At 38.9% G+C, this 27190-nt stretch overlaps 2 protein-coding genes across 3 annotated transcripts in view; both read right to left on the bottom strand.

The window, feature by feature from the left end:
* Positions 1 to 19482, bottom strand: part of ezrb (ezrin b) — a 45456-nt gene extending 25974 nt beyond the window's left edge. Inside the window, exons 1-3 of one of the 2 annotated variants that reach the window (XM_037750981.1) lie at positions 19297 to 19482; positions 16683 to 16777; positions 6574 to 6657 (exon numbers count right to left, since the gene is read on the bottom strand). In XM_037750981.1, coding sequence (XP_037606909.1) covers positions 6574 to 6657; positions 16683 to 16694 — 96 coding nt within the window. In that variant the 5' untranslated portion in view covers positions 16695 to 16777; positions 19297 to 19482. Of the gene's footprint in view, positions 1 to 6573; positions 6658 to 16682; positions 16894 to 19296 lie in introns of those variants that run through there. The other variant, XM_037750980.1, reaches the window with a different exon arrangement.
* Positions 19483 to 22478: 2996 nt separating this feature from the next.
* On the bottom strand, positions 22479 to 26871 carry rsph3 (radial spoke head 3). Its single transcript, XM_037750086.1, has 8 exons — positions 26680 to 26871; positions 25925 to 26006; positions 25688 to 25829; positions 25454 to 25599; positions 24970 to 25173; positions 24257 to 24419; positions 23983 to 24069; positions 22479 to 22588 (listed from the first exon to the last, which is right to left on the bottom strand). The coding sequence occupies exons 1-8, from the start codon at positions 26787 to 26789 to the stop codon at positions 22527 to 22529; spliced, it is 996 nt and encodes a 331-aa protein (XP_037606014.1). The 5' UTR covers positions 26790 to 26871; the 3' UTR covers positions 22479 to 22526.
* Between the last annotated feature and the right edge of the window lie 319 nt (positions 26872 to 27190).

Genomic DNA, 27190 nt, shown 5'->3' with positions numbered 1-27190 from the left:
CACTGGAGGAAAAAAACCTCAACGACCAGTCAGAGGCTCTTTATGGTCTTAAGAGAGGCAGAGAGCAGTTTTCCAGCAGCACCGTGTAGAAATTCATGTTTTTGTGTGTGTGTGTGTGTGTGTGTGTGTGTGTGTGTGTGTGTGTGTGTGTGTGTGTGTGTGTGTGTGTGCGCTGTTAAGTGGGACAATCCCTTTTTAAGTGCATCGCTGCCAAATTCCCCACCCAGTCACCAGGTGAGGTGTTAAGTTGCCAGGGTGAATCAACACGTTGGCACTCCGGCCAAGCCCATTCCCGATGATAAGCTCCAGCCAAGGTTCAAATTAAAATAAAAACTGCCATCTTTTTGACACAAAATACAGGGCAGGCTGACCTGTAGGAGTACAGATGAATGCTTGGCGAACTCTTCTGATGGATTGTATTTAGTGCAACAACAACAAGCCCTGGAATGAGGGCCTGAAATGAGAGAGGCTGCATCTCACCTGTAATGAAACTCATAAGGCCTCAGACAAACAATCAGCCCTTTCATGGTGGTTTTGCTTTGGGGGTCTACAGCGTGAGAGGCAGAGTGGGCTACCGCTCAGATACCTAAAGGAAATCTCTACTGCAGAGAGGCTTGGTACAACCTCGACACCGACAGGGAGGTAACAACTTTAACCTTTAAAACAACACTGTACTTCCCTTGATCGATAGATAAACTAGCTTTAATAACATGTTGTACATGCTATGTACACCCGCTGACAAAGGATACTTAAAATAGTTCAGTTCATTAGAGGAGGATTAGATCTGAATCTGGGGACGCAGGTTTAGTGAACTGACATCGCAGCAGGTCGCTTTGGCAGGGTGCCTCGACTTTAATGGGTTGCTAGGTCGTGCCGATGTAGGCTCAGAGCTCCTAACACCTCGATCGAAGTAAGATTAATGACAACAGAACACTCCGATGCAAAATAGTTAGATTTAAGACTTTCAAAGATTGTTTTAATACCACATAGAATATAATTTAATACCTGTTTCACAGTGATAAAGTATGATGGTAAACCAGTAGAGACGATGAAGCCTGTAATTATTTATTATCACATTTGTTCAGTAGCAGTAAATACCATTAATGATATATTATAAAACAGGTAGCTCACATCAAGCAATCTGATTGGTTCATAGCCATATCATCCCTACATACCACTGCTATTAACTCAATACTCAAATACTCAGGGTACTTCCTGCAGATTTAATTAGGGGTGTCATGATTTCGAATCTGAATTGGAAATCATTCGAAATTAGCCTCCGATCTCGATCATTGAAAACAAAAGCAGGATCGGCGATTATTTTATTTTTCTCTCCGCCCCGCCTACATATGTGCCTCCCAAGAAAAATACAGCTTGACTGAACCAGAGCAGCTGATGTTGGTAGCGAGAGCAACAAGCTTGACTACAGACTGTCCAAACCCTCGGTGACAAAGAATGATCAGAGGAGAGAGGGAAAAATGAGACGAGAGGAACAATCGTGACTGTATATGACGACAAAGTGTGCATTACAGCACACTTGTAATGCACTGCAGAAGGATTTATGTTGTGTTTTTGTAATGATTATGTACTGAGGTGGGTCACACAGATACAGGTATTGAAAATGGCATGTTTAAATCAAATCGAAATGTGGATTTGGAGAATCGTGACACCCCTATTAGTAGACAAAACAGATGTTGACAAACTGCATAATTTGCAGTTGAAAAAAGGTAATAATTGCAATATATCTTACCACAATACTCAGGATATCATAAAATGTTTAAAATCTCAATAAGATCGTATCGTGACTTAAGTATCGTGATAATATCGTATCGTGGGGCTTCTAATAGATATGAATAAAACTTAGGGGCCACACTCTTTTAACAAGCTCTTATAAGCAGAAACAAAATTGCTTCATTTCGGCAATGATTATAAAAAACCTCAGTGAAACATTTGCAGTCAGGTAGTAACTAAACCTTTCAACAAATTCTTCAGCGCAGCGTCACCACCCACGTCGGACTCGTTTTAGGTTGAAAGAAGGTTGAAAAGTTGCAGCGCTGAATAGGTTAACAGTTAGCATGACTTGAGTCTGCGGCTTCATCTCACAGCAATCTGACAGAGAGTGAAAGTCTCTCCGTCTGGTTTATGGGAGCTCGGGCACTGTGGTGAGAGAGAGGAATGCCACTGGGCTGAAACAGCATTACTCACTACATCCTCTGGGCTGAATAGCGTGGAGTCCTCCAGCGACGGAGGAGGGGAAGGGAGGGGTTCACCAGCACAAAGATGAAGGAGTGTGCTTGGTGGTGGTGGTGAGGGGGCCAGAGGGTGCTGCTGGCCCAAAGGAAATGGGTCTACTGCTGTCAGACCACACATTCATTGTGACAGAACAGTAAAGGGAGTGTTACAAGTTGAATATAGTTCTGCTACAATACTATAGCGCAGAATAATAGCCATCAAGCAATAAGTTCCCTCTCTTGACTTGGAACAGCCTTGCAGCGATTTCTGAATGCGTCTTTGACATGTTGGGTTGGGTGTATATGTGGACTAGTTTCATATTTTGCTCCTGGCACCTGTCAGCCAGTTATTTCAGACTTGGATTCAGTTCAAGACATTGTTGAAGTGTTTAAAATGTTGCTATGTTTTCAGCTGTTTAACACCAACACTTCTTCTGGCTTTTAACCAATCCAAACCAGCTCTCAAGAGCTGAATACTAGCGTTGTTCCGGTACGATACCAGTATCGGTTAAGCCAGTTTTAACCCAGAAAAAAATCAGGAAATCAATTCTTCTTCACCGCTCCAAAACAGTAGCCTTCACTGTGCTGTCGCCATGGATGTACAGTATATATATAATGTTTTATAGCAGCAAAGAAGAACTGATTGCAGGTAGTTTGTCACGTGACGATAGCAAAAAACAGTGCGGTGCTAGTGGAGAGTGTAACGGTAGTCAGAGCGAGGAAAATGTCAGCCATTTGGCAATATGTACAGTATGTAAAGCCTGGGCCACCCAGGGGACATCAGCAGCACGTAGCGGCTGTGGAACTTGTTGTTTTTTATTTCCGCGTCCATGTTAACAGGTTAGAGCAGCCACACAGCCTGCGTGAGCAGCGCGGCTCGGCTGCGTCTCTTCTAGAGATTCGAGGTCTCGCCTATTTTTACCGCGAGCGGTTCACAGGAACAACAAGAGAGTGAACGTGATCTTTTGACAGTATATTGACATAAAAGCAACATTACTACAGTTTTAATGTCTAGACATCTGTAGAATATGTCACGGACATGACAAAAAGTAAAGATTTATTTTTAAATCAACACTTCCTGCTTCCATTTCAAAATAAAAGCACTCAATCACTTTTTCTGTGGACAGAATTCCTTCATTTGTTAACACAAGGCTTTTATTCTGAAATATTTACAGGACAGTGTTGTAGAACATGCAGTGACTTGCAGAGCTCCATGAATGAATAAAGTACGGGGTTTTAATTGTGGATTATTACTATTATTTACAAATTACCACACGGTTCTTAACCTTTTTCTGTCTGAAGTAAATATAAATGACATTTATAATTAAATGAAATGGCCATTATGAACGGTAAACTCTATGTCGAAAGAAAGAGCTGGTAGCAGCAGCAGAAACGCTGCCAGTGAGGTAGCCGTCACGCACTGCTCCTGCGGGCAGCCTGGCCCAAGAGTTAGGCTTCTGTTTCGAGGGGTGGCACTAAGCGTTGCCAATTTCAACACCAGCAATCTTATAAAACATTTGAAGGAATGGTATCCTTCCCGAAAAATCTCATATTGGAACATCTGTACTGAATACAGGAGAGAGCATCTGGAGATTGGGATGATGAACACGACAAACACACTGAGGACAGACACAACTAACCAGTACGTCATCTACTGTAAACCACTGAGTGAGAACCAGACTGCTGGGATTTTTCTAATTCAGGCCCAACTCAAAATGAAACGAGCAGCAGAGAGCAGTTGTATGGAAGTGAAACTGAGCGAGGGTGTGTAGGGGAGCGGCAGAATAAGAACAGCATGGCAGGGAGACTAAGGTTATGATCAGTGCCGACCACACAGGCCACGCCAGGCCTCACACTCGCCCTGGAAATGAGCTCACTGCTGTTACTCAGCATTTCCACAAAACCTGTCTAACACTGTGTGAGTGTACTCGTGTCTGTGCAGCTGATTACTGACACAGCACCCATTTAAAACTAAATCAGGCTGCTGACGGACTTCAGGGACCGCTAAATGTCAGCTGCTCAGACTTCAGACAAGGTGTGAAGCGTCGTAGACCTCAAATTAGTAGATTGTATCTTTGAGCTAAAATAGAGCAGTGAGCCGTCTCTGACACTATCACAGGGAGTGAGTGATTATCTGTGGCACACCCCACCGAGAGCCATTCTAACAAGTAGGCGGGGGAATTCACCCACACCTATAAATAGGGAGATGTCAAAAGGCGAATATCTGGGTCCTCGGCTATTCCTTCCTAGAACAAAACCACGCAGCTTTAGAGCAGAAGCCCCGCTGCTTTATTCCTCAAAAAACACGTGTCATAAGCCAAAAGACATCCTTAAACAAGCAGTGACATCAATATCACCAAAATATTATGAATATGGCTCTTATTCTAGTGGATTTTTAGGGATATTATGCTTTATGTGGTTGTATTTTTTGACTAGAATGTTCTCAACATGAAGTTTGAATCCCCTGACACGCAGCCATAACACACACACAGCCGGCTACACTTGCTATTGAAAAACGAGTTATACAGGAAGTGGCTAAAACAATGCCTTTCCTCCCTCGGTGCTGTCACACAGCCTCAGAGGAGGCTCAGGCTAATGACATGTCATCTACATTTGGATTTCAAGCACTGAGCTTCACAATAGAGTTTTACAACAAGAGGAAACATTGCAAATTAAAAAGAAAAAGCCCTCCTCGCTTCACAATAATGACCGGTAAAAGAAGCCACAAGGGTCATGGACAAAATGCCACGCCACATATATGACCACTTTTAGTTGTTACATAACCACATCCGGTGTCATGGACAAACATGAACTAACTTCAACATTCAATGCACACCTGATGAAAGAGATAATCAATTGAGGTCAAATTATGGTGGCATTCATTTATAAAAAGTGTGTAAAAGTATTATTTTACGAAAAACAAGACTTGTTTTTCTATATAACCATATATAATAATAAGATATAACAAGAAAATGTGACTGAGATTTCCTAAAAAGGTTCCAAACACCATAGGGTTTGTTATGTTTCCATGATTGCAGCCACACCTTTTACTCTGCACTGTGTGACTTCCTCCACTAATGCCATCAATCATGAGTTTAATTAAATGTTTCAAGTTCTCTTTGTTCACTTACGTATATTAAGTTGCAATTTTTCATCACAGGAAGTCATTCATAATAATCCCTGAACCTCAGCAGCGGGAAGACAAGAAACTGATAAAGACACTTGAGGTCAAAAGCTCCTGTAACCTCGTCTGTAGGAGATAACTTTTCAGACCTGGATGCAACGAATGGAAAGAGCTTTGGAGGGATGATAATGAGGGCAGACACTTTCTCCTTTTACTAACACAGACCTCTGGCAGTGACGTCAACCCGGTCAAGGCCCAGACACACCAAACTGATATCAAAGAACCAGCGGCGATGAAGGCTGACTGTTGCGTCGCCTCACGTCGCCTGTGTCTTGACCAAAATGTTGCACTCGAACACACCACAAAGACTACAGCCGACGGCCGACTACCACGTACGTCCTGCGTCCGAGTGAGATGAAATAACTCTCCACACCAGCAGGTGGCGGTAGTCTGTATTCATCATTCATAGAAGGGAAACCGGAAGACCGAGGACTGCGGATATACAAGCCGTTGTTATGATACGTACATGAAGCAAAGCGGCATTTGCCGACCATTTGCCAACAGTGCGGGCCACACCGTAAAAACTAGGGCCGCAGATACTCACTGACGGCCCGACAGTGTCAGGACCTTTAGGCTAGTTAGGTGATGGAGGATGTAGCAGTTTATAGTAGATATATATAAAGCAACAGCATCGTGTAGCTGTATTTAAAACACAGATGTGAAAAAAAAATAAAAAAATCACAGTTTTATTTAACTTGTGAAACACATAATAGATAAAAAATATGTCCAAACCTAATGGGTGGCAACGGGCGGCAGCTGCTGCCCTTAAAAAATGCCTTGAAACCCAAGCAGCAGGCCCAATTTTGGACAATCTAATTAAAAAATATATATATATATGAAAAGTTGTGGCTGGTCTGAAATTTACAAGAAGAATTCTGCGTGCAAGTGAATGCAGCGTGAGATGACGTTCCCTGCCCCTAAACTCCAAAATGTGTAACTATTACTTTAACTCTACAAATAACTTTTTGTGTATGTATTGAATAAGTACATTGGCTTTTATAAATACCACTAGAGTGCGATTGGCTGACTTGTATTGATTGTTTGTGTAAAACTTTATTCAAAAAATGATTCATTTCCACATAATTTTGTTTCCAAAAGTGATATTGATAACATATTTATAGGTCAACACTGATGCTAGAGAACTGATATGCACCGTACCTGGTCAAACAGCTGCTTGCCGGTGGTGCTGGGCTGGATGGCAAACTCCAGCTCAGCGTCCATGGTGGTGACGCGAACATTGACCTGTGGAAAAACATGAGAAAACGAGAGTTCAAACGCCGACCCAGAGCAACAGAAGAGGTTCTCATACTGTAGGTATTAGGGCCTATACGTGGTAAAGCATGCCAGACTGCACAACACTGCTTCGGTGTGTGTTTGTGTGTGTTTGGTAAGGGGGTGTATTTGCAGAGTAAACACATGTGGCTCTGTGTTTATCTCTGCTTTCTCAGAGCCAGACGGGCTGATTGAAGGCAATTCTGCTGCAAAATCGGAGCTGTTTTTGGTACCCATATTCAGTGAACTTTTGATTTTAAGGAACATGTTAGAAACACTAACTCCACTTATAAACTACCAAGCTAAAAAAGAGGCATCATGGATGTTATTCTGAATGGCCAGATTGAAGAGAGGAGGGCTAAAATAAGGTAGCTACTTCAGTCATTCACTCCCATTCACAGAAAAAAAAAAAGGCTTTCATTTCTCTGGTTAATGATCCATCAGAACGGCCTGTGCACACAAAAAAAAAGAGGTGGTCATCTAACTGAAACCTGCTTTATGAGCCGAGAATGTATTCTAGGATCCACCCCAGTGATTAATGTGCGATTTCAAAACCATTACAAATACCATGACTGGTGCAGAATAATGAAAACTGACGTCAACTGTATCCCATAATGGAGGGGGAAACAATAATCTGTGTTGTAGGTTAGATTAGTAATCAGCAAAATGGCATCACAAAAGGCCCATGCAACAATGCACAAATATTTACAATAGCTGCTTTGAGGTAATGCACATACTGATTCTCAGTGGGTTATAATGTCAAATGTCTCTGGTATTTGCGGGGGTTATGAAAAGACCCTCAAAGTATTGACTGAACTTATTAATGCTCAGTGAAAGCAACACAAAGAGGTTGGTGGACACGGAGTACAGAGAGAGAGAGAAAGCCCCGCTAACAGAGCCCTTCAGTGACATCTTTCATCTCCAGCCCATTGTGAGCAGCGCTGAACAAATTCAATGACGCCTACAGGAAAAGGGGATGTCTGGGGCTGCAGCAGTGACTCGTCTGGTGATTCAGAGTCCCACTGATTCCTAGGAAGCTACAAAGGCTGAGCAACTAACTGACAGGCTTAAATCCTAAAGAGAGGGTAAATCCAATCACAGCATTGGATGCAAAGCGCCTCACCACAGTGCTGTCCAGGATATTGTAAGAACACAGTAGTCTAGACAGTGGATTTTCAAGGATGCCACATTTTTTTCACCCATGTGTCTCCTGCTTTCAAGTAGATTCACTTGGGGTCAAAACCCAGGATCTGTGGCAAGGTTGCTTAAAGCCCCCCTCCAGTGTATTTTGGCATTTCTATGATATTTCATATTTATTTGAGTCATTTCCTGACTAAGTTGATTAGCCACACTGTTTGCCAAATCGCTCTTTGGACAAATAATTTTGTGCTCAAAGTTAAAAAAAAAAGAAGGTTTGTAAAATGGCAATATGACGTCTGACTATAGTAGAAGCTACAGGTCATAGGTCATCCTCCAAGCTCGTTTGAGTCTTAGCAAGACGATAAATCTGTTTATCTGTCTGTCAGTTTGTCTTTCTAGTTAGTTAGCTAGTGAGGTGCAGTTAGCTAGCCCAACTCGTTGCATTAGCTAACTGAGGGTTTTCATTTCATTTTTTAGTTTCCTCCACCTTACTTTAGTGTTTTTAATCAACTCAGTGAATAACATAAAATCCCACCGTCAGATTTAACACAACACACTGACTGTCTCTCTCACTCGCTCTCTTCTTTACCGTCTCCTCCTGCTGGAGATAAATTAACGGAAAGCAGCCGATACCGGAGGTTTGTGGGCCTCTTAACAACTCCGAACGACTGGCAGCGCACAACTTTCAGCCCAAAAGAAAACAAGATCAAAGTCCCGTTAGAGAAATAGACGAATCACAGAGCAGCCCGGTGCGGTGTCGGTGCTGGGAGCTGAGGCGAGAGCGACCGGTGCTGGTGGACGGTGAACCTCCAAAACGTTCCGAAACTGCATTTCAAACGCCGGACCTCAGCAACATGTCTATCCGTCCTCCGGTGCGCTTTGGCCGGCATGCGGCGGTGCGGTTCCTCGGTGCAGCAGCAGCCAGACCGCCGCCTCGCCAGGAGGAGACGTTGAAGAAGAGAGCGAGAGAGAGAGAGAGTCGGTGTGTTTCGCTAATTCTTGTCTCATTTGTGGTCTCACAAACTCATCTAAACTGGGTTGAAAAACGATGCAATCTGGTTGCCATGGTAATAGATTACGTCTGACTATAACCCACAACCCCATTCTCTGTTTGAGAAAGAACGTTAACCAAAAAACAGGAAGTAAAACTGTCTGGAGGGGGGCTTTGACAAAACCTCAGAGCCACATAGAGTTTGCTCTGTCCCACAGTGCCACATGTGCATATGATTTGAAACTTTTGGGACTCTTGTACCAGCTTGAAGACGCTGCTAAAAAGCAGGGGAAGGAGGGGAAGCAACTGCATTTACTTTACACAGCAAAACAAAGATCCCCTTTCAGCTGCAGCGCCCCAGCAGCCCCCCGCTATCATCATCTAGAGGAGCCAGATTACCAAAAGAAATACCACATAACTGCAGCAGAAGTGATCAGAAAACTGCCCTAAGAAGTGACATGTTGTTGAAAAGTGATTCTAGGATTTGGCAGAAGCAGCTCTGACAGATTCTGGTTGCTTCTCTCAACCTCACGGTCTATATTTATTTACAGCAGCTACAGATGGAGCACCTAGAAAATGAAAAAAAAAGCAGCAGAGAATGGAATATGTGAATGTGTGGAGCAGACGAGCCAACAGAAACCACTGAGTGAGTGATATCTGATCTCAAAGTTGAATCCTCCAACGGTAACTCACAATAAACTGAGCCCATTCAGAGCGGTAAAGAAAACATGACACATATGCTAAAAATATACCGGGCAAGGACCCAGAGTTCCACAATGAGCAACTTCAGTCAGAGGAAAGTACAGGCGTTCATATTAACCGTCTAAACCCCTGCTTCACAAGGCACACCAGTAAGAACTGACTCAGTCCTTTCAGCTACAGGAGCAGTGGTTCAAAGCTTCTACACATTTTCATACTATTGGGAAGTACAAAGTTTTGGTAACCAAGAATGAATAACAACAAGTACGAGCTTGATGGTAGAAACAGTAGATTACAGTATGGAGGACCAAAGAGTGATCAACAGTGTGAAGGATTTCTTGGTTCTTTCTTGGTGAAACACTTTGAAATACTTTTTCTTACGTTAAAAAGGAATAGTGTGACATTTTGGGAAAGACGCTTATTCGCTTTCTCGCCAAGAGTCAGATGAGAAGAACGATACCAAGGTCACGTCTGTACGGTAAATACTGTATGTAGCTACAGCCACCAGCTGATTAGCTTAGCTTAGCATATAGACTAGAAACTAGCCTGGCTCTTTAAAGAAAGTAGGGCTGGGACGATACGTCTATCTCCCTATTCGATACTATCACTATACTTGAGTGCCGATTCGATATGTATTGCGATTTTTAAGTATTGCGATTTGACATTATAATTTACTGCGATTTTTGTTAACTTAACAAGACTCGGTCAATACCGAGTATATGTCTGGACCGTGTACGGTCAGTCTGCGAATTTGTGGCTAAATTGTTATACAAATAGTCAGTCGTCATGTCTATAATGTTAAATTCAGTGGTACATGTTCACCAAAGCGTCTAGGTCAGTCCTTCTTGCTGGTAGCCATCAGGTTCCACAACCAAGGCTGACCCCCACATGAAAAGTGCACTATCTGGACTATCTGGACCATCTGGACTATCTGGACTATCTGGACCATCTGGACTATCTGGACTACCTGCAACCACCTCTCCTAACCACTAGTGCACTTTAAACTTTAAACTTACTTTACAGTACATCCAGGTTCATCTTATCTTATCTTATCTTAAGTCCGGCGAGGTCCTCCTGTTAATTAATCAACCAATCATTCCTCAAGAATACCAAATATTTCCTGATTTCACCCTCCCATATGATCATAAACTGGACAATCCTTCCTTCACACTTTTCATTCTTTGGGGAGGTTAAGGAGCTGCTCTGGGTCACGTTAAAGAAATGAGGTAGTCATCACCTAGCTAGTTAAACTGTGAATAGGTTGCACCGCATTCTTCAGTGAACACCATTCAATATTTAACCCTCTGCATAGTTTGCATTTCTTCACAAGAGCCTTTTGCAACAGGAGTCACCATGGGGATTCCACTGAGACGGTCTGAGAGTAATATAACCATAAAGGACGGCTACTACTGAGAGAGAACAGGCCCATTGTGTCTTTTATTATGTTTTTAGGAAGTGACTTATCTTGTAAGTGTATTTTCTAGAGGTGGGGAAAAAATTTATTTACCTATGTATCGATTTTGAAAATTATTTTTGTAAATGCCAGAATCAATATTTTTGCTTCATGTGAGTCTATGCGGAGGTAGAAGGAAGTTACCACTATTATTGTTGTAGACTGAGTAACGTGATCTGTTCCGTATCCGTAAATCAAAACAAACCGCAGCTGGCCGCAACGAGGAACTGTAGAGCACCCTGAACTGACATCTATGTTAAATGCATTCAAACGGCCCCGATGGAGCTGACCATGGATGTATAAAGAGAACGGAGCTGACAGGAGAGCTAGAGACGACCTTGGTGAAGTTAGAGGAAGTATACACGTGGGACTACGTCCGGTTTTAAAAATAAGGTGAACTGTATATACAAAATACATATATGGAAATAAGATTGATTGGATGATATTCAACAGAAGTATAAAACATTACATGTCCCTTATAAATGAATACCACTAATTTGTGAGGGGAATGTCTTTATTCTTTGATTTTTGGGTTGCTGGAAAAAATGTAATAAATAATTCCTAACAATGACTGATATATTTGATTTCAGGACATCTCTGACTACATACATGCTGAAAATCAAACATTTTAATGTATTAATTTAGATATTTTTCAAAGTAAAAGTCCCTAAAAGTGTATGATTCAACTTTTTCCCCATGGTCCAGTGTTAAAAAAAGTTAACAAAAATCACAATAAATCATAATGACATGAAATGATTGGGTTATCAATTACTTAAAAGGAACAAATACTAACAATAGGATTGGACATGAAAAGGAAACACCCATCCATGTTGATCGTGGCCACGCCTTGTATGGTTTGTGTCACTGGGCTGTGACCGCGAGGAAACAGGATTCTGGGAGAGCCGAGGAGCGCTATCCTTTACGTCTGACAATGTGTCATTCAGATAAGTGAAACATGAGTCACACAAGCACCAACACAGGAGTCTTAACTACTCCTCAAATCTGGCCCAACGTCCTGCCGCCGCCGGGCGCCTTGGTCCTCTGTCGTAAAAGTCTCTCTATTCCAAACAATGTAGGAATGTTTGAGTTCAAGCCAAGTATCTGAGCTTGAAATAAGTCTTGTAGGTTTCTGTGCCAGTTAGAATCGAATCTAAAGCAAGTTGGCACTTTTATCCTCTTTGATCTTTGGACTGCAGTTACTTTAGGAAGAGATTAATAACCTTGTATTAGGTTTTCATGACTGCTCAACCTCATTAATGCAAAGCAAACACATTTAAAATGTTGTTTTAAAGATTTTTGGGGGGCATTTCATTGTATTAGATAACAATTAGTAGTTAAGAAAGAAGACAGGGAAGGTCAGGAGAAAGAGACGTGGGGTGAGGATGCTGGTTTAGGACATCATGTACAGTATATGGCAGGTGTCTAACACCCAAAAATGTATGACTCAAACCACTTGCCTTGAAGACATAGGTGCATTTTGGTGCATTTTCCACTATTACACTTGTATGTTATAATCTGAAACTTCTTTAAGACTTTCCTACAGGTTTAATGACAATTTAGTTTTCCCAAATCTTTACAAATTAAAATGACATTAGAATGTATTGGTCAATTAACAAAAGGTACCTGGTGTCAGGTGCCATCGAACATTAACATCACCATGATATTGTGAGTCCAAGCAGATGAATAAGATGAATGCAGGTAGTTTTAGAAGGTAAGACATATGGTGCCTTCAAATGGGGTCGTGTTTACCGTGTTCATATGAACGCCCCCCTCTTGTCGTATTCACGACCTCGTAAGTGGAAAGTTTCTGAAAGCTCCGAGTTCAAGAGTTGTGACGTGTTTGTTGACGTTGTCAGAAATGGCGGAGGTTCATATGGAAGTTCATTTTTCGGTGCATAATAAGTGAATATATTGTAATTTTAGTCGTATATTGTTTTTCTTCATAACTGTATAACATGTCTGAGGAAAATGTTGATATTCCCAACGGCTTCATCTTTTTCCTCTGCCATTATTTTGTCATTATGTTACCCACTTGCTAGCTTGCTAAATTGTCAGCCTCTGTGGCTTCTAGACGCCGACAGTAACGTTAATATTTGCTGTTGCTTAGCAGCGGTATTCTCACGACTTAACCGCTTGAACGCCAACTTCCTATGTTGTAAACACGAGTTCACCAGTTCCATTTGAAGGCACCAATTCATGTATGTATTTAATATCTCTATCCCACTTACTGTATATATCAGGTTTAACATGATGCTAAACAAATGGGTCGAGAATTAAAATAGAGCTGCTATTCAATTCTATTAAAAGATCAACTATTTTTTCATTTTTCAAGCCAAAATGCTGAATAATTTCTCTCTCAAATGTGAGAATTTGCTGCTTTTCTTTGTCACATATGACAGTTATTTGGATTATATTTGGATTTTGGACAAAAACAAGCAAATTGAAGATATTTTTTAACAATGTATATAGTAAACGATTAATGGATTAATCGAGGAAATAATCAGTAGATTAATAAATAATGAAAATAAATTGCAGCCTTAAAGTAGCATAAGGCTTACGTTACTATAGCTTTGGGTGTTGTTTCCCGTCTCCTGCCTCCCACACTTGTAATATGTTTCCGACTACAGGCTTGACCCACTGACACTCGTCAAACTAGTAATCCAATGACACGCTTTTCACAGAACTCAAAATATAAACCCTAATTTACATATCTCACCGAGGCTAAAAGTGAAAGTCAGCATTTGCAGGATTACTTTGAGAGGATGAAGCTCTCTGGTGGAAAAACTTAATTAAAATAGACTTAGTGTCATATTGATATTATTTAAGCTATATTTCAAAGCTTGCGTCAGTCATGAGGCCACATATTGAACAGTCCAGAGGATTAAATTTAAAAATCAAGGCTTGTATTCATTTCTTGATGTCATGGAAAAAAAAGAAATCTGACATTTACGTCCAAAAAGGCTGTTTTGTGGGACTTGGTGTGCTGCCGCTATCAAACAGTAATGATGTCATTTCCCAGGCGACGCTCATGACAACCACAAGGCCATTATAAACAAACCAACAACACACTTTATGACACCGACCGGTGCTGTGGTCATTGTCATCACAATACGCTGCTCTGTTTAGCAGCAACCTGTCTCTGTCACGATCTGAGCAGCTTTTAAGCACCAATTCATGCTTCTGTTTTTGTCTTTTTTACTAAAATCTTTCTTTAATCCTGTCTGATTTGTTACTTGTCAAACTTTAATAACTGTTTTAGGCATCTCTGGACTTTCTATTCTACTTTTTAAATAAAGAACAAAGTTTTTTATCCATGTCTGACATTTCCATCACATTTTCCTTAGAGCACACACAGGCTGTTATGCTAGAAATTTCCAAACAGCGAGCTGAGGGAAGGACACGCTCCATGTGCGACTGTACACGATGTAATAGCTGGGGTGGGGCAAAATGAGTCGAGAATAATTGAGGGCAAAAAAACCTGTTCAAATATATAGGACAGCTCCATCAAACAATGGCTCTTTTTTGTCTTTTGTTTTGCTTTCTTTGAAGATGAAAAGTCATTAATACCCTAAATACTTTTGTCACATTTATACCTAGAGTCCAAGATGACTTATGGGAACATTTAAGTGGGCAGCAATCCCTTAAATTTCAGCCTGGAAAACAACTTCAAGAGACTAAGAGAGAACCCTGTATTCATCGCAAACTCCTGAGGATATAAACAAGACATTTTCCACCCCCCCTTGTTTATGATGATGGACGAGTGTGCAACATTATAGAGAATGACGTCAAAGATACAGATCCTGTGACTATGACTGAAAGCACATTGAAATAGAATATAAGTCTCACTATTAATGTTCCTGCAAAGTGGATGATGAAACATATGGGACACCCGCAGGATATGAGAAGAGCATGTGAGTTTTCCCCTTTAACACAGACCCTTCTCATACTGTACATCTCTATGACAAAACTGCATCAGTCCAGTAAAAAAATGACATTGTTCTGGTTGTTATTAAGTCTATAAATGTTTTTTTCCTCACCAATTCCTTTGATTTTTACTTTGATTTTTTATATATTTTTATATGAAATTATGATTTCAGATCCAGAAATGCCATTATTCCACATGGAGGGGGTTATTTGTTTTTGTGTATTTGCATATATGTATATTTGTATGTATGCAGGATACGCTATGTGTCTCCTAGTTCTTTTTAAAGACTCTTGTGACAGTTCAGATGTGAGTGAGAGGGAGACGTTTTGTGTTTTAAGCATTATTTATATGAAAAGAGGACTTACTGCCACATTTGGACAGTAGGAAACCCAGCATAGCTCACGCTATGCTGGGTTGTTAAGAATTAACATAAGAATATTTTGTATCTGGCTCACTGACTTGAGAGTTTAACAGAAGTTAAATACATGTAATTAAATGTGACAAATGTCTCACAGTGATGATCACTCAGCCTGGAAGTTACTCTGATGATAGTATCACTTTAACATCCCAGGAAGTGATTTATTTCTCAAAATTTACAGCCAAAAATAAACTATTATGTGTCAGCAAATTAATTATGATTCAAAAACTCACTCAGTTGTGACATTTTCACACTAAATACAATATTTTGATAAAGTATTAGCATCAGTTAACAGTTTACTACAGTATAAATTAGCTAGTTAGCTAGATTAATGTGAGACAATCTCTGGCTCACTGACTTGAGAGTGATGATCACTCAGTCTGGAATTTATACTCTGCTAACATCACTTTAACATCCCAGGAAGTGATTTATTTCTCAAAATTAACACAAAAAAAATCTAAATTTACAGCCAAACATAAACTATTATGTGTCAGCATGACAAATCTACATCAGTCCAGTGAAAAGATGGCATTGTTCAGGTTGTTATTAAGTCTATAAATGTGTTTAATTTAGTTTAAACCCCTATATTTGGTTTCTGGCTCACTGACTTGAGAGTTTAAAAGAAGTTAAATACATGTAATTAAATGGCAAATGTCACTCAGCCTGGAAGTAGCATCACTTTAACATCTGTCACTCCCAGGAAGTGATTTATTTCTCAAAATTAACACAAAAAAAATCTAAATTTACAGCCAAACATAAACTATTATGTGTCATCAAATTAATTTTGATTCAAAAACTCACTCAGTTTTGACATTTTTACACTAAATACAGTATTTATTTATTTTTTTAACTCTATTCTTTCTTTTTATCATTATTATTATTATTACTATTATTATTTATTTTCCTAATTTTATTTCAATTTTAAATGTTGAAGTTGTTTTCTCTTTAGTGTACTTAATTAGTTTATATATCTATCAGCTCATCTACTTAAAAAAATGTTTTATAAACTATTGTAACTGTAAATTGCATATATAAAAAAACAACCTTGAAAAAAGGGAAGAAAAAAAAAGTACTAAAAATAAAAAAATCTAGTATGTTTGATAAAGTATTACATCAGTATGTTAGCATTCACTGTATCACAGTTGACCAATCACCTAGGTAACCAGGTAACCTGCTCTTAACAGTTAACAGTTACTACGACATAAATGAGCTAGATTAATGTGAGAAAATCCTTCCACAAACAGAAGATTATACTGAATTTAGGAGGTTTAATCCTTCATTAATGTGACCTGTGATGTTTCAGTTGAGTGACACAACCAGCAGTGAGTGTAAATGATGAATAAATGAATAAATCAGAGAGTTTACTCACCGCTTTAGGCATCTTTCGGTCTTTCGGTCTTGTTTCCTGTTAATTTAAATATAAAAGTGTTTCCACAGAAGAGAGCTGAAGCTCCGTGTGTCTTCCTGACGAGAGAGAAAGAAGAGAAACGAGTTTCAGTCACTTCGGTGTTACTTAAACCCGCCTGAGAAGCAGCTCGACACCTCCTGCGAGGCGAGGAGTCATCAGGATGAATCACCGAGACGACAAGACAAGCTAACGGCTGCTAGCGAGCACAGCACCGGAAGAGACCCGCTCTGGACCTTCACAATAAGAGCACCAGTCTGGTCACTGCTGATCATTTTGTATTCCTTACACTTTACAAGTCCTGAGAAGATTCTGACCACAATCATGACCAAAGTAAACTCTTTTCCTGACAATGTGTGAAACCCAAAGTGTTTCCATACTTTACTGGATGTGTAGTGTTTACCACGTTGGATTTAACATGTGAGGGTGCAGGTCATATCCACGCTGACCCTCCAACGTTTTCTGCTTCCTCATTGCGGCCAGCTGCGGTTTGTTTTGATTTACGGATACGGAACGGATCACGTTACTCAGACTACAACAATAATAGTGGTAACTTCCTTCTACCTCCGCATAGACTCACATGAAGCAAATATATTGATTCTGGCATTTACAAAAATAATTTTCCAAATCGATACATAGGTAAATTGTTTTTTTCCCCCACCTCTAGAAAATACACCTACAAGATAAGTCACTTCCTAAAAACATAATAAAGGGCACAATGGGCCTGTTCTCTCTCAGTAGTAGCTGTCGTTTATGGTTATATTCAGTGGAATCCCCATGGTGACTCCTGTTGCAAAAGGCTCTTGTGAAGAAATGCAAACTATGCAGAGGGTTAAATATTGAATGGTGTTCACTGAAGAATGCGGTGCAACCTATTCACAGTTTAACTAGCTAGGTGATGACCACCTCATTTCTTTAACGTGACCCAGACCAGCTCCTTAACCTCCTGAAAAGTGTGAAGGAAGGATGTCCAGTTTATGATCATATGGGAGGGTGAAATCAGGAAATATTTGGCATTCTTGAGGAATGATTGATTGATTAATTAACAGGAGGACCTCGCCGGACTTAAGATAAGATAAGACCAACTTTTATTAATCCCTGGGGCGATATTCAGGTGTCAAAGCAGCAAAGCGCAGATGCAGAGTTACAGGTGTACAAAAATATTATAAAACAATAAATAGAAATACAGAATATACATAGTGAATGAACATAGTGAATGAACATAGTAAATGGACATAGCGTGTACCGTCCATCAATAAAAAATAAAAAAGTTTAAAGTTTAAACAAAAAAAATACACATAAATAATAGAATAGTAGACTAAGCAATAAATAAAAACACATTATAGATATTAAATGCATTCATTTTAGCTATGAAAATAGAATTATATTGTACACAGTAAAAGTATATGATTAATAGCCTACTAATGTCCACAAATTCTCAGAGCCCATGATGGCATTGAAATGTCCAACCAACGGTCCAAAACCCACAAATATAAAATTTACATTGATATTTAAGAGAGAAAAGCCGCAAATTATAACATTTGAGAAGCTAAAAGATGAAAATGTTTGGCATTTTTGCTCAATACATGACTTACATGATTAATCAAAAAATGTCTTTCAGTCAATTGAGAAATCAATTAATCTTCAAATCAACAAAAATGGTTTGGTCACAGTACTCCTGAGTAGAAACTAATAACTTTGCAATAATAAAAGACCTAGTATGTACCTCTCTAGTAAAACTAATTCTTTCCATCAAGTATCATTTATTTATCATCATCTCTTTTAATAGAGTATATTCCAGCCCAACCCTACTCTAAATGATTTTATTCTGAAATTTAACACCAGAAGTCTCACAGCTCTATTCTACCTTGACTCAGTTGAATCATCCAGGCAGGTTAAATATGGTCCTCAACATGCCTCACCCACTAACTATGATAAAGTTATAGTTCCCACCCTGCCCTGACCTTTTATTTTGACGCCTTCCTGTTGCTAACAATACCCACATCTCAATTTACATTAATTAGATCCATTAATACACCTGTTCTGCTCTGTAGGGCTTCATAAAGTCACTTTAAAAGGCAAAAAACACTGTTTAATTACACTACAGATAATAATAAATGATCAAGGCTACTGCTCCAGTTGCATGTAACATTTTGAGGTTGTAATAGTATATATATATAATAATATATCATAATATAATGTGAATTTCAGGGTGTATTTCCACTGGAGGGTTGAGTCTATGTTATGTGTACACACCCACAGAGACAGTGAAACCACTCAAGCTCAGCAAACGAGAAATTCCAGATCCACCGATAGAGACACATTATATTTAATATAAACTGTTAAAAGATAATAACAATGTTGCCTCTTTGTTGCAGCAGCTTCCTCTCAGTGCTGCAGACAGTCTCTTTATAATCCCACAGACACCTGTTGGGAGATTTGTCTCCTTTGTGCAGCAGAGCAGCAGAAAAGTGCGCAGAAAAAAAGTGTGTAAAAGTGTGTTTTTGCACCACTTAAAGCTCATTTTACTGCACTCAGAGTAAAAGAAACAAGGAGTGCATTATATTCAGAGTGTTACCTGAGCTTGAAGAGGTTTGCAGATGAGATGATTGTCCGAAGCTCGCAGCAGATTTTCTCTCTTCCTCCTGTTCAACCTGCTGCAATATGGCGCTCATCCATCCCCACTGTGTGTGTGTGTGTGTGTGTGTCTGCTGATGGTGTTCCTGCTGTCACCGGTAGGCTGGAGGCTGGAGGAGCAGCAGAGCAGGTTCACAAACCGGGGTCCGGGGACCTGCAGGGGACTCTGAGGGACTTCCCCTTTGCAAGACATTTCAATATTGTAATAAGGGACATTTTCACTTGGTATTTCCCCACCTACTGCTGGACATTTAGAAGTTTTCAATCTAGAACCACATCAATTGGCATGGAAACCAAAAGTCTTGCATCACTGGGTTTAAGGGCCCATAAAATACCCAAATAGGTCAAGATTGCAACCCAAAATGTGAATTATGGAAACATATTGCACAACTTTAAGTCAATAAAGGTTATGGCTAATCGCTGGTAATTAAGTTGGATTCTCTGTGTTCATTTTTAAGATTAAAATCAACAGTAAATGTGCCAATTAATAAGATATCAATATCAATCATATACTTTTACTGTCATATTTTATTTCAATTTCATACTGATAATCACTGATACTTGGCTTATATTTAACCCAACTACAGTAAAATATTTCAGCTGTTGTATGTTTTATTTTATTTGTATGTTCATCTTAATTAATATTTATAGCTAAAATGAATGCATTTGTTATTTATAATGTATCTTTATTTATTGCTTAGACTACTTTTTATTATTTATTTATTTATTTATGTATGTATTTATTTATTTGGAGTTTATCTAATTTTTTTATTGTTTCAATCACACTTTTATTGATTACACTATTTTATTATCTATGTGTATTTATTTATTTATTTATTTATTTGGAGTTTATTTAAACATTTTTATTGTTTGAATCACACTTTTACTGCTTAGACTATTATTTTATTATTTATGTATTTTTTTTTTGTTTATCAAAACATTGTATTATTTAAATCACACTTTTATTGCTTAGACTACTATTTTATTATTTATGTGTATTTATTTATTTTAGTTATCTTAATATTTTATTGTTTGAATCACATTTTTATTGCTTACACTACTATTTTATTATTGATGTGTATTTCTTTTATTTTTTTGTGTAGTTTATCTAAACATTTTATTGTTTGAATCACACGTTTATTTTTTAAATATATTACCTGATTTTCACAGACAATAAGTGACAAACACATTCACATTAAAAACACAGAGTACATACAGTATTAGCCTGCTGTACATAATGTAGCTTATAATGTCCATATCCTTCTTCTTAAATCAAATCATATCATATACTACTATCACACTTTTAAATTTAATTGACAGATTCTGCACAGTATTAGGCTGAAAATGATTTGTTTAAAGAAACATTGTGGCTTTTATTTGTATAAGTTCATTTAGCTGAGATATCTAAATTAATGTGAATAATATTATTTGAATAATAATTGTTAATACAATCTACAACTCTGGATAAATACATTGAGACCTCGTGTATCAGCTGATAAAGACTGATCTGTCACCTGTCACCTGTCACCTGTCTGATCAGGTCCTGATGCATCACAGCTCAAACTCTCTGCTTTCACAGGAGTTGACTGAGGAAGTGCGCGTCATCCGCGTCATCCGCCCTCCACTGAACCAAACCAGAGTGTTGACGTCACAGGTGAGCTGACCAATGAGGTGACAGGATTAAAATAGAGCCGTATATATCAGAGGTTAGACCTACTTCTTCTCACCACAACACGAAACCAGAGTGATGGGACAGTCCTGCCTACTTTCTACTCCTATTGTTACCACTACCATTATCTTCATAAAGCCTTCATTAAGTATAATAGCTTTTGAGACTATTAGAAATAAAAAAAAAAAATATGTTGGAAGATGTCCTTGGTGGTTATTTTACAAAACATTTTAATAATTTATTGGATAAAGTAGGGTGAGTTGCCGTAAAGTGGGACATCTAAGCTCAAATAAATAAAAGTCAATAAAATGATTGATATTTAATGTCTTTCTAACATACCTAAATGCTTCAAAACTATTATAGTCTTTATTTTTGTATTATTATTTATAGTCTTATTGTTTGTTTGATGTTGTTTGATTCTCCGTGTGACATTTCCTTTTTTTGTGGTTTGATTAGGACACGTCCTGGGGATTTCAGAGTGGTACTGGGTGTGGATTTAATGTATTGGCTTCATATCACAATATATTCCAGAAATCTGAAATGCAAAAAATGTCCCACAGTGGGCTAATTCACCCTACACACAAACAAAACATCTTTAAAAAGAATGAAGATAATAAAACAGCCATCAACTTAAATAACCTTAGTTAGGGTGGAGAGCTAAATTTAGCAGAGTCTTTGAGAGCAATGCAAAACATTGTTGGATTTGCCTGTTACTGCATCTGAATGAACTGTTTACCGAGCAAAGCCAGATGCAAATTAGATCAAACTCACAGGAAGGCAACTTTGAATTCAATAGTTGGAGTTCCTTTAAACCTGTTGCTCACCTCCTCCGTGGCTCATATGTCCTTCTTTGATTCATTCTTTCTAAGATAAAACTTTGTTTTTGTCAGATTTGCTGCGTTTGGTGTTTTGAAAACCCGGCAACAGGCAGGAACTTTCTTGTGATAAGTGGTAAAATGGACACTGCATACCTGAGAGGAAAAAAAAGTTGTTTTGACTGGCTATCACGAAAATGAAGTCAACGATAAAAGACTGGGATAACTTTTTTCAAAGCTTCAGCAGACAACATTAAGGAACAGCAACATTTTTGTGTTTAAGGACTTCAGATCTTCCATTGATTGGCTGTGAAATGTAGATTTTAGATTAACAAATCCCTGCACGCAACGCTAGCCAAATCTTTTCATACCAGTTTTATTGGTTTTGCAATGACTGAAACTTCACACTGCTGTAAGAACCAGATAGTTAGTAGAAGAAAATAAAAGGCCCTCTATTATGGGATATTATGACTGGACTGTTGTGTGTTTTATAGTAATCTGTTTGACTAGTAGCCATAAAACTAACAAAATCCATCTCCACCTGTTGATGAAGGCCACAACATAGGATGAAAGCTTCAGCAAAATTCTGACAAAACAACCTTCGGTTTACAAAACGACAAAACGCTAAAGACAGGGTTCGTCATTTTGAACCAATTATATTGTTTTTTTTGGGGGAAAAAAACATTATCACTGTGTCTCCGGCTCTTTGAACGCCTCCAGTCTGTTCTGGGCGACATCATGGATGATATCTGAAAGACAGAGAAAGAGAGAGAGAGAGAGAGAGAGAGAGAGAGAGAGAGAGGATGAAGACGTTTCTGTGTTCAATATGTTTGACATTAGTTACCTCTGTAATGTTTAAAAGGAACCACTAGATGGACCTCCAACAATGTCTATGACCTGATGACCCCTGGAGGAGAACTTGTGAAATACCTTACAGCCAGAGGTTCTCAACCTTTTTCCTTAAAGGGCCCCTTTCTTATCATTGAGTAAACTGACTAAGTGACATATTTTATGGATATTTCATATTATATTCAATGCATAACAATAACAGTATAGAACAACTGATAAACTGTACAATTAACTCAAATAATGAACGCAATAACTGCAGGAAGTTTGTGTAAAACCAGCAATTTAGATGAATTTTGAGCAGATTATTTCCTGCGATTATTGCCTCAGAGATGGGTTTTCCTGTTATCTTTAGTAACTTTTAATACAATTCTCTGTCTTTTATTATTTTTAACAATCATTCATACTTAATAGGCTTCTTTTTTTTGACGAATTCAGTGTTTCCTTCTCCCTGACGCTTGGCCATTGTTCTATCAGCTCTTTGGTTGTATTGTTCTTTTCTAATGCAGGACGAGGCTGTTCAGCAGAGAGAGAAGTCTCTGCGAATATAACTTGTGTTCAGGTCTTCACCATCAATTTCATTTAGTTCTGTTCACCGAAATGAATGAAATGCTGAGATATAGGCCAACTGTATTTTTTTTTAAAAAGAAGTTGTCTTACACCCCTTAAAATCAAGAATTCCTCGCGACCCCCTGTGAAGCTTCGGCGACCCCTTGTGGGGGTCGGGACCCCCAGGTTGGGAACCAGTGCTCCTGAACATGTTGATGACCTCCAAAAACTTAGAAGAGGTCATGTTTATACCTGTAATGTTTTGGGGTTTTTTTAGCAGGAAAGCTCAAAAAGTTAAAAGTAGATTAGCAGTAGTGGTACATTTTGGGGCAATAACTAGTTAATAAGAATTTGTGGTGACTCATATCTGAGGGGTTTCTGACCATTTTCAGTGTTTATCCACAACTACTATGGAGGCTGGTAGGATTTTTCTTCCCCCTGCTGCTTTTCCATCAAGTAATGTGTTGTGACAGATTGCGGTTTACACAGTTTGTGTACAATTATGTGCTGGCAGTGAACACTGAAGTGATAAAAAATAAATAAATACTGATGCTGAATGATGGTGTGTTTATGGCTAGTGAGAAGTCTGCTGGTTGCTGTGAAGGATTTGTGTACAACTTTGCCAGAAAATCAATCCTGGAGGAAAAAAAATTGCTAAACAAGCATGAAGCAGGTTTCAAATTAGAGCATTGCTGAGCTTAAACAGAGGGATGTCTTCTAAACAATAAAATATACTGTATTCCCTTACTGTCCAGCAGCGCTCTTGCTGTGTATCTCCTCTCCAAACTGTTGTTGATCTCTACCGTCAGACTTGGGAAGAAATAAGTCTCAATATCTGGAAATCAGCAATCACAAACATAAAAGGTTAAACACTCATATCAAAAGATCCATGTAGAGACAATCAATGAGCTCAGTATTAGTCACAGATCACACTATAGATTTGTGTGCAGTGACGCCCTCATGTGTCAGGAAGGTAAAATGGAAGCTGATGCTGTAGAGCGACCCAGCAAAGGAAGGCTGACCTTGCTGCACGGGGTCATAAAAGAAGCCGTGGGTTCTCAGCGAGGTAAAGACTGCAGGTAGGAGGTGAGCCAAGTACTGCTGTGTGTACGCCCGGGCGGCGATCTTCTCTGCAGTCTCTCTTTCTTTCTCCAGCATCTCCTTCTGCTGGGCAATCCTACGCTCCTGAGGTCAGAAAGAAACTTTTTTAAAAAAGCACAACCTACAGAAACTCAAATAAAAAACACACTCAGAAAAAAAGACAGTCTTAGTATGGACACACTGTCATCCATCCATATAGGTCTATACAGTCTATGGCAGCAACACAGATAGGGACAAGATTTAAAAAAAATGATAATTTCATAGATGATATTATTCCTAAATTATTAGGATTATTCCTAAAAAGGCCGGAGATATCACACTGATGTAGCTTAAGTCAGTTAAAGGACCAAAAAACTTAAAATAAAGGTATTTTCTGTAACATGAAATATTTGTGACTAAATAGGCAAAAATGTAATTTGGAGTTAGGGGAAAAAAACATACTTTTTTATAAATCAGTAAAAGTTTGACGCTCAAAAAACATAGCTAATCTGCTTCATCGGGACTATAAAGTCATGATTTGATCAGATTTGGACCGTGTCAGGATGATGTCTTCACAGCATCACTGGTTTTCCAGCTTTGGGACAGACTTGTTCCTATATAATGATTTAAAAGTGAATTTCTAGAATTGACATACTTTCTCCTCACAGTGGCGTCTCTCCTGCTCCTCAAGCCGCCGCACCTCTGCCAGCTCATTATTTCTGAGCTCTTCGAAGGCCCTCTGCTGGGCCCTGAGACAGGCCAGCTCCTCCTCCTCCATCACCTCCTCCAGAGACTGTTCTATTGTCTTACCCACCAGGACCTCCAACACTGGCTGCACCTCCCTGTCGTAGTCAAACAACTGCAGACAATACCAGTAATAAGTATCATTAAATAACATTAGGTTTCATTTGATCAAACCATTGTAAACGTTGTTTGCCATTAACATCCTACATGACTAGGGATGCACCTGATACCAGCCAAAAAACGCTACAGAAGACATTAAACAACTATAAACTGGTCTTTATGTATAGAATAGGAGGAGTTTACCTTTTAAATAATGTCTACAATAGGTCTAATATGTTTTTCTAAGGCTATTAAGTGTGGAAAGTGTGGCCAGACCTCCCACTTGGATCACCTACCTCTCCCTCCTCTATCTGGGTTTCAACATCTCTGCCAGATTTGGCCGGTATGAAGAGTGGAGAGGGTGGTCTGTCCAGGAAAGCATCAGTCTGGCACTCGATATTTTTAGACACTATAATGTTACTCAGTTCTTCGAGGTAACGATCTGAAGGTCAAGAGTATGATAAAACAGCTTGGGTTTCCAACAGCACGTTTGATAATGAATTGAATATAGTAAAGATGTTGTGACTTACCTGTTTGTACGTCGATGTGCTTCCTGCCCTGCAGGGGCTCAGGAGTATTGGGTCTGTACTGCTCCCTGGCTCGTTTTCGAGCAATGGCTTTCCTCCTGATCTCCTGTTGTCTCTGTATTTCAACAGGGTCCGGCTGAGCCGTCTGTCAAAAGGTAGATGATAATACACATTTTTAAGATAAAATATCAGAAAGAGAGTCAAGCGTCAAGTACAGTAAAATGGATGTTTCATACTTACAGTTGGTATGATGTGTTGAGCATAAGTGTTTCCTCTGACAACGCGGCGGTCATACATGACATTCCCGTAAGGGCTGTGTGTCCTACAAACACAATGCAATCATGCAGGCAGCTCGTTAGTAGCTGACCTCGACACTAGTTTGCTTCAGAGGTGATATGTTGATCCATGTTGTGCTGGCATTTGACGGTTTAATAAGGTAACATTAGAGGTACTTTTTAGGGATTTTCTTTCTGTCTGGTAACACAGTGGTGAAGGGAGCACTGTACTTCAGTAAATAATGATGCCACAGTATAAAAATACTCAATTACAAGTAAAAGTCTCGCATTCAAAATTGTATTTAAATAAGTGTTTTCAGTAAAATGTAAAAGCATCAAAACTACAAATAACCATTGTGCAGAATGGCTCTTTTCAGATGGTTACATCATTATAACTCTACATTATTGGACTTTAATTAATGTTAATGTGCAAGTAGCATTTCTATGTTGTTTGTGGTAATTTAGTGATGATTTACTGATGGGTAGTATAATCTATAGCACTGCATCATATTTTATAAGCTGATTATATGCTTTATATTAACAATCTTAACTAGTAATGACAGCTGTCAAATAAATATGAGTATAAATGTAGAATATTTTCCTCTGAACTGTAGTAAATGTTGATTATCTATGCTAGCTAGGTCTCTCTGCCTTCATTTAACACTAGTTGCACTGAAGCATCGTTAGCACCAACATAAACATCATCTAGCATCAACGTACTGTTCAGATGGAGGTTGTCTGTACTTGGAGCGGTTCTCTACAGCTCTGGGCCGACTGGAGAAGATGTAACTTCCGTTTGGATCTCTCTGACTGCGTTCAACAAACGCCATCTCACTAACACAAACCAACACAAACCGTAGAGTGAGTTGTTGTTGTAGTTAGTTGGCTAAATGTTTGGTAGCGGACAGGCTGCTACCATGGCAACCAACAGGAAAGAACTGTTGTAGCAACCGTCTCCAGGAAGTGCAATACAACTGCCGTTACGTCACTTCCGCTTAAAAATAAACAATAAAAAGAGTTTTATTTTTAAAAGTTTTAAATATATTTTATCAGTCTAATACAGTCTCTGAAACATACAAATAATGAAAAAGGCTTGTTTACTATATATTATTATTATTATATCCAATTATTGAAGTCAGCCATAGCTCTGTGAGTGATTTAGCTAACTACCATTCTACACATAAACACAACATTTATAACTATATCACATTTTTTAAAAAAAATTTTGATT

The sequence above is a fragment of the Sebastes umbrosus genome, chromosome 18, assembly GCF_015220745.1.
Source record: "Sebastes umbrosus isolate fSebUmb1 chromosome 18, fSebUmb1.pri, whole genome shotgun sequence".
In the NCBI taxonomy this organism is placed as follows: domain Eukaryota; kingdom Metazoa; phylum Chordata; class Actinopteri; order Perciformes; family Sebastidae; genus Sebastes; species Sebastes umbrosus.
This window is presented reverse-complemented; position numbering and strand designations above follow the sequence as displayed.

Bases quoted from the DNA above. Each gene is read 5' to 3' on its own strand.
- rsph3 (XM_037750086.1), bottom strand. From the start codon at position 26,789: ATGGCGTTTGTTGAACGCAGTCAGAGAGATCCAAACGGAAGTTACATC. The intron at 26,007-26,679 runs GTACGTTGATGC...TTGTGTTTGTAG, and splicing joins AGACAACCTCCATCTGAACA to GACACACAGCCCTTACGGGA. The intron at 22,589-23,982 runs GTAAGGGAATAC...TCTGTCTTTCAG, and splicing joins AGCAAGAGCGCTGCTGGACA to ATATCATCCATGATGTCGCC.